Source organism: Sipha flava, unplaced genomic scaffold (genome assembly GCF_003268045.1).
Source record: "Sipha flava isolate LNK unplaced genomic scaffold, YSA_version1 602_pilon_pilon, whole genome shotgun sequence".
NCBI lineage: Eukaryota > Metazoa > Arthropoda > Insecta > Hemiptera > Aphididae > Sipha > Sipha flava.
The window spans coordinates 29707-37899 of NW_020273580.1; the positions used below are offsets into that span (position 1 = coordinate 29707).

The following is an 8193-nucleotide window of genomic DNA, read 5'->3' on the forward strand; positions in this document are numbered from 1 at the left end:
CCTTAATAACAAACAAGCTGGTAAAACGCTATATATAATACTTGATAATGTACAATTAAACCACAATTTTACTCCAAAATATTTAGGTATAACACTGGACCGAACATTGTCTTTTAAGAAACAAATAGAAAATAGTGCTAAGAAGGTGAAATCTCGTGTGAACCTTATCCGGAAGCTTGCAGGTACAGGATAGGGAGCTAATGCAATAACATTCAGGACAGCTACAATGGCTATTGTTTATAGCACAGCTGAATATGGAGCCCCGTGTGGATCAACAGTGCACACGTGACTCGGATAGACTCTGAACTCAACAACGCAATGAGGATTATTAGTGGCACAGTAAAGACAACCCAAATACCTTCGAGTACATCGGTTCTGGTTCCTTTTCTCTTCAAATTTATGGTTGTCTTTTTAACTGCTGTTTTCCTCTCATCTTCAACAGACCCAAAAGCTTTATTTATAAATCCATCTGGTTTATCAATCACTTCATGTACACTTCTTTGCAGTGTTGGTGTGTCATTGCAGGCTCTACGAGTATTTCTTATAACCTCAGACTCTGTTAACAAAATTTCAGGGTTTATTCTTTTGGATTTGTGAAATATAGTATCCATCTGCTCTTCAAATTTAAAATATTTCCTCTCTCTTGCGGTTTTTTTATTGTTATCAACAACAGCTTTATAAGTTCTTATTAATGTCTGAAATTTGTTATTTACTTGTGACCCTGTTAATTTTAGTTGAAATTCAGTGTTTAAGATCTCAACAATTATTTCATACAACATTTTGTAACTCCGAATTCTACTTCCTACGTCTTTGTAATTTTTACCATATTCATTAATCAGTCTGAGTGTCACATTTCTAGACCAATGTGTATATTATATTCAACTGTGGTTAAATTTGAATTGTTTGGAGTCTGTGGAGGATCTCGCATAACAATCATTTCACTTAATTCTAAAATAAATTAAAATGTTTATAATTATATATACATAACTAATATATAACTTTTGTAATTTGATTATTGTATTGAAATAATGATATTGATTTGCTGCAATAAATAAATAAATAAATACTGAATAGTACTGCGTTGTAATACTGATTAGTACAGAGCTCGTCATAATAGCACAAAACTGTTTTGTTTGTCTAACAATGGACATTTATGTTTTCAAATTAATTTCATTTTATTAACCTGCATAAACCTTTTCCATTTTTTGATGTTGTGTTGGTTGTAGGTACCTACGTCTTGTACTCTTGTATATTAAATAGCAGTTAGCACGATTAATCGTGGTAAATGATAATAGTGATAATACAACTTTGGCGGCAAGTGATAAGAAATACCGTATAATTGATAAACAACCTACGTTAATACAGTAATATACCTTGGTAAATGGTAATAACCACAACCGATAACTTTTTCAGCCAAAAACTGTTCCAGCGGATCACTGGTTGCAAACTTGTTGTGTTAGAAAATGTGCGTTGATTTTATGTTGATAACAATTATAACTAGTTACCAACACTATGCTGGAGCAAACCTACTATATGTACAAAAAAACATTTAACGATTATTGACTGATCGCATACTGATTGCTGAAGTATAGTACATACGCATTACGTATCACTTTTACTTATAATTCTATTTTTAGAATTGTATCGTGGAATAAACCATTTGGTAATCTTATGGCGATAGACATCTCTGTAGTCGTGTATAACCCGTAAATACAACAGTTGTATTAATTTTAAATCGTATTAATAAATAACACATCTATAAATCTACAATTTACATTCCATATAGTTACTACTTACTATGAATTATACCGTTAAAATATTCCTAACTATTATTCTATATGATTCGTATACGAAAAATTACGTAGACTACCCACCCACCTAAAATTAAAGGTGTAGCAGGCGCTACACATTTACTATAGGATAGTCGCCACTGCTTGTTCTTATAGAATATGCAAATTAAATAAATAAGTAGTAGTTGAGTCATGAAGAAAATGGTATTTATTTTGTTTTAAGTATAATTTCGATGCTTGATACATTTTGTTAAAGTTTTGTCAAGTCATTGTTTATAAACGCCAATATGTGCTGAACATAGAGGACACGAGTGCCTGAAGTCCTTGAATTTATTCAAGCAAAATGGTACGAGAGCAAAACATGGTAACCTAAAACAAATGTTTAGTTAACGATACTTATGCTTGAGTAATTATAACGTTTTAAATTTATACGGAATATTTATGAAAATTAGTATTCCGGATATGAACGAAAATATTTTTTTGTTTTCATTAAAAAAAAAATAAATAAATAAATAAAAACAGTTGCCTCTAATGGAAAATTATAAATTAGAGGCAACATTAAAATAAATTTTATTTGTATTTTACTAGTTATGAAACTAATAATTTATAGTATATTATATTATTATAAACTATAAAATGTACCGATATGATTAATATTAATTTAAATATTTTATAGTTTACTATAGGTACATTATTAAACGTTAATACTAAATTTTTGGATTTTTGATTTTCAAGATTTTTGGTTATTTGTAATATTTGTGAAACTAGGCTGAACAGTACACAAATGTATTAAGTTAACAGCATTTATTGAATTTATTTTCAACAATTGTGTTTAAAAAATATTGCTATGAATAATTTGATATAAGATATTGAGATAAAATATTTTTCAAAACAAAGTATTCGGAATACTGCATTAAACACCTACTTTTGGAAAATGTAATATAAAATAATTCGTAGTGCTAGCCAAGTCAGGTAAACGTTTAACAAGTGAATCGCATTAAATATTGATTTTCTTTTTCAAAAATATTATAAAAATGCTCTTACGCAAGCACGCATAATAATAAACAACACCAATATGATGATTGAGACGATTCTTTTGTGATGGTTGTCATCACAACTGCGTGACAGGATGGACATGTTACTTGCGTTGAAACCATACCCAATGGTGGAACTAAAACAAAAATGATTGTGATTAAAAAGTACCTAGAAAACCAGTAAATTATTTTTACGAATTCCGTTGTTATGAAATTAAAAATATTGAGAAAAGACTTAAAATAAGTTAATTGAAATATAATTACAATGAAATACAAAAAAATTCATACTTGTTCATATATCAAGTCATTTTCTATTTTGTTTTTTATTTCTAGTACCGGTGTTTATAAATAACAGAGTAAAGATAGAATAAATAAGACATAGGATACCTAAATAAAAAAATACCTAAACGATGACGAAACTTTCGACATCCCTTTTCATAGAATAAACATCTTTACGTTTATTATCCTGAATGACATTAAAAACAGATCGAAACTTTGTTTACTATAGTTGGGTGGGAATAGAGTTATGACTATAAAAATCGATTTGAGAGTATATACGTGAATAAAGAAAGAAAAAACAAAGAATATTTCTGAATACGCAGCATACGTTCCTCTAATATCGACGCTAATTTAAAACCAGGATTAAATTTATTACATAAGTATAATATTATAATTATGTGTAACAAGTAAACGTATCGCTGATTAAAAAACTGAGTAGTGTGCATCACAGTCACTAGAATCATTATGCGTACTTGAAGCATTCGCCGATGTTGACATATTGCGTTGTTTCAAAAATTCGTTGCGGAAAAAATGTCGTGAAGCGTTGAGAATAAATTCTGCAATGTAGGATACTAAAACCGTAATAATATTATACTAGATAAATAAATACTATGACTACCGAAAATTCAATATTTTATTGGGTACAGATTCTTAATCAATACCTAGCATAAAACTACTAATTTAATTAAATTTAACGACACAATTGTCACATACATAATAGTCACAATTATATCGTGTCAAATTAACGAGGCTCATTTATCTGAAGACTCCAACAAAAATCGTAATAACCCAGAAAAATGTACCATCTGTTTCGAGGACTATACAGCTAAATTCGGGGATGCAGAGTCAAGCTGTTATGGGCTATCATATATCATATAATATATAATAAATATCTTTTTAATAATTGATATATTTTAATATGGGATATGTATGATCATGTAATAATCGATATATTTAAATTTAAAACAAAACCAAAAGACACCGTTAAGACACTGTAATATCATATCCTTTTATTATAATTATATACTGGTCTATATAACAAGAAATTAAATCAGGAATACTATGAATTACAAATGTGGGTATTACAAGGGCCGGAGTTGGTAAATTGCGTCCCCCAAAAAAGGTCATAGTTATATACTGTGTAAATTGCGGCCCGAGTATATTTTAAACATACGTAAATTGCGGCCCGGGTATATTTGTAATGTACGTAAATTGCGACCCGGGATTTTCCGATATCCGGTCGGCTTGATGCTCATTTATATAATATTACTAGCCGCATTTGTGTGCATTTGATCGAAATATTTTACAGGAATTTTTGCATTGGTCTACACTAGTCTACAGTATTTACGGTATTTGGTAAATTAGTATTTGTATTTTTTTTTAAATTTAATAACAATGGAAGTTATGAAAAGTGAAAAAAATAAAACGTTGAAAATAGTTGATGGTTTCAAATTTCGTTTTCAAAAACTTCTAAACAATGATATTCAACGTTGGTGTTGTACAGTCAAAACTTGTAAGTGTTTTTTAAAATTTAATAATAATAGTATATGTATAGATAGCTTTAAAGACCATAACCATCTACAACTTTCGGAACAAATTATAAATCGTCAAAAACTTAATAATAATTTAAAAAGAAAAGCCGTTGATGATATTTTTACTAGGCCATCTAAAATTATTCATTCTGAGTTAAAAAACGCTGATGTCGAATCTTTAACTACACAAGACGTAAAATTGATTAAAAGAAATTTACACAATGCTCGAGCTTCTATACTACCAAAATTACCAGCCACTTTTTTGGAATTACATAATATTTTTGACAAAATGGAATTTAACACAAATAAAAATGAAAATTTTTTGTTAGTAAATAGTAAAGAAACAAATATAGTAGGTTTCTCTACATTAAGCAATTTAAAAGTGCTATGTGATTCGGATACTATATTAGTAGATGGTACATTCAAAAGTTGCCCAAAATTGTACCATCAATTATTTACTGTTCATTGTGCAATAAATCAATCTTATGTTCCACTCGTTTATATTTTATTACCTTCAAAGACTACATAGTGTTATTTACAAGCGTTTCATCATTTAGTTATAGAGTGCGAAAAAAATGACTTACAATTTAATCCTATTCGGTTGTATGCCGATTTTGAAAAGGCTATTCACAATGCTGCAAGACATGTTTGGCCTTCTATTGAAGTAAAAGGGTGTAGATTTCACCTTGGTCAAAGTTGGTACAGGAAAATACAGCAGCTAGGATTAAGTAATGATTACAAAAGAAATAATACCGATATAAGTAATTTTTTAAAATTATTTTTTGGGCTTCCTTTTTTAAGTGGTGATATGGTTGAAGATTGTTTTGCGTTTGATATAATGGCATTGCAACCACAAGATAATAGGATAGTACAATTTACCGACTTCATATTAGAAACATATATAACCAACGACGCGGAGTTTCCACCACAGATATGGGCTGAATTTGTATCCTCAACGATGCGCACTACAAATAATTGTGAATCATTTCATAAAAAATTAAATAGTTCGTTCAATTCGTCACACCCAAACATATTTCATTTTATTGACATTTTAAAAAACATGCAATGTGATACGTATATTATATTAAGAAGTCAGAGAACAAAAAGCAAAAAAAATGACTGATAAAGAAACATTTATACATAACAAAATGTATGAATTGCAAGCAAAAATAATTACTCAGTTAGACTATGTGAGGGAATTGTCTTATAAGTTTTTACCATTATATTAATTCGAATTTTTATAATACTATTTTTTTCACTATACATATTTTTACTTATTTTTAATATTATATTTTTTAATTGTAAACAAAACAGCAAAACCAATATTTTTAACCATACCAATATGAATACAATTATATTGCCAGTCCTAAGTCTGAAAAATGGGAAGGAAAATATTTATTTCGTAACCGTTAATGTAATTTACATAACAATGACAAATATTTAAGTAGGCGAATATATTAAACATTAATATATTAAATATATAAAAATATATATACAGGGGCCGAAATTTACGTATGTATAAAATATAGCCGGGCCGCAATTTACATAAAAAATTTGAAATGGACGCAATTTACAGCGACCCTACAAGGGCAACGACACACAAACAGCAGGTGCAAAGACCACAGAAACATGAACCTACATTTCCTGAAAATCACAGAATAACAAGTTCAATGACGTCAATGAAGCAATATAAAAGAAGGACCAAAATGACCTCAATTTAGATGAATTCTAGTCACGGAACTGCAAGCAACTTCACGTCACTCTATGTTAAAAAAATGTAATTTAAATTACATTTATAGTATTCGTCTACCCAATTTTGAAAAAAAAATAATCGAACAGTTCAAACCGTGGAAGTTTAAGAAAATAAACGAAAACGATTTTATGTTCATTATGTCCATCGACTATCGCCCACGCAACATTAAGGGGATTGCATATATAGATATATGCCGTCCATTTCTAAGGAGTTCATAAGTCCACAATGACCGACTCGAGTACAAATATGGATCAAACACCAGGATGGTTGGACAGCCATAAAACTCGAGATAAGGCTACAAACAGGAGATGGCCCCCTCGTGCAACTGCGACAAGTGAAGCCGAGACTGCGACAGAAACAGATGGCGACCTTGTCGAAAACTCCAAGAAAAAAGGAAAAACTAACAGAACGAAAGCGGTGTTCAAAGTCCCACACCCAGCGATCCTAACCACCTCCAGACCGGAACCCCACGCCCACCCTACGGAGACCTGGAGCACAGTAACTAAACGTGGCGCGAAGCGCGTTAAAACCACCACATCAACCCAAGCCGAGGTTTACAATAGACCTGCGGCAGAATTAATCAAGGTTGATGGTTAGGTTCCCACGCAGATCGGCTCCCCTCCACTATTTCCGCTGCCACGGCTTCGGTCACGCGTCCAGTTCGTGTATAGGACCGGACCTGACGTCTAAATGCCGTCGCTGCGACAAGAAAGAAAGAGATTGTGGAGGCGGAAACGACCTTTGTGTCGCCTGTGAACGCATCAGCGCTGAAAAGACTTCGCATAGGCCTGGATCTGGCTCGTGCGCTGCTTATCGGGCTGCACTGAGGACGATGGGTGGTTTGACGGCACCATAATGACTGCGTTCCTCCAAATCCACTTGAACCGGAGCGAATTGGCACAGCAACTGATGTATGCCAGGGCCGCCGATCTTGACTCACACATCCTGTTAGTGTCCGAGATCCCAGCAAGATCTCGAAACAATCAGCGATGGGTCACTTCCAGTGACAACAAATGTGCAATAGTTCTACCTAGAACCACACATCACGTCTTCCTCGATGATCAAGGAGTAGGTGAGGGCTACGTGTGGATCAAGTCCGGCCAATTTAAGGTGTTTAGCTGCTATTTCTCCCCGAACAAAACCCTTCGGGAATTTAACAGCCAGCTCTGGAACCTTGAGGAGGAAATCAGACAAACTGACCCTAGCACCGACATTATCATTGGAGGCGACTTCAATGCAAAGTCTAGTGTATGGGGCTCGGCACGAACAGACAAGCGGGGACAATTATTGTCTGAGATGATGTCCAGTTTCAGCCTCATCACGATGAACTTCGGATATACACCCACCTACCAAAGGGCTAATTCAAAGTCGATAATCGACATAACATTCGAGAGGGTAAGCCAAAGCGTACAAATCGTCGACTGGAAGGTCCTGGACACGTTCTTGGCTAGCGACCATAAGCACATTACTTTTGATCAACAGCCGACGACACGAGACGCAGACACGGACGCTCCAGCCCAAGAAGAATTTCCTGCATCCACTCGGAAATGGGCATACCGGAAGTTTGACCTAAACGCCCTGGATACATAACTAAGAACAGAAACTCCTCCCAGGGTCAGCGACACTTCAACCTCCGACCAAGAGGCGGACGCTTTGGTTGCGTTTCTCGCCGGGGCCTGCAACAGCTGCATGCCCCATAGACCAGCGGCACGGCAAACGAGACGACCTGTCCATTAATGGACTCCGAAAATCACAGAGTCACGGAGGATGTGCTTCGCGGCTAGGAGAAGGTATCAGAGAACTGC

At 33.5% G+C, this 8193-nt stretch overlaps 2 protein-coding genes and 1 pseudogene across 3 annotated transcripts; 1 reads left to right on the forward strand and 2 right to left on the reverse strand.

Moving 5' to 3' along the window:
* Positions 1 to 230: 230 nt before the first annotated feature.
* LOC112691337 lies at positions 231 to 1202 on the reverse strand (annotated as a pseudogene).
* An 854-nt stretch (positions 1203 to 2056) lies between these two features.
* On the reverse strand, positions 2057 to 5339 carry LOC112691340 (lipopolysaccharide-induced tumor necrosis factor-alpha factor homolog). 2 transcript variants are annotated; one of them, XM_025565517.1, is made up of 3 exons: positions 5220 to 5339; positions 2835 to 2961; positions 2057 to 2159 (listed from the first exon to the last, which is right to left on the reverse strand). In XM_025565517.1, exons 1-3 carry the CDS (start codon positions 5279 to 5281, stop codon positions 2121 to 2123), a joined length of 228 nt encoding a protein of 75 aa, XP_025421302.1. In that variant the 5' UTR covers positions 5282 to 5339; the 3' UTR covers positions 2057 to 2120. The 2 variants fall into 2 exon arrangements, with proteins under 2 accessions (XP_025421302.1, XP_025421301.1); XM_025565516.1 differs by lacking the exon at positions 5220 to 5339 and adding an exon at positions 3577 to 3653.
* A 1904-nt stretch (positions 5340 to 7243) lies between these two features.
* Positions 7244 to 7978, forward strand: LOC112691338. Its single transcript, XM_025565515.1, has one exon. The coding sequence runs from the start codon at positions 7244 to 7246 to the stop codon at positions 7976 to 7978; it is 735 nt and encodes a 244-aa protein (XP_025421300.1).
* The last annotated feature ends 215 nt before the right edge of the window (positions 7979 to 8193 follow it).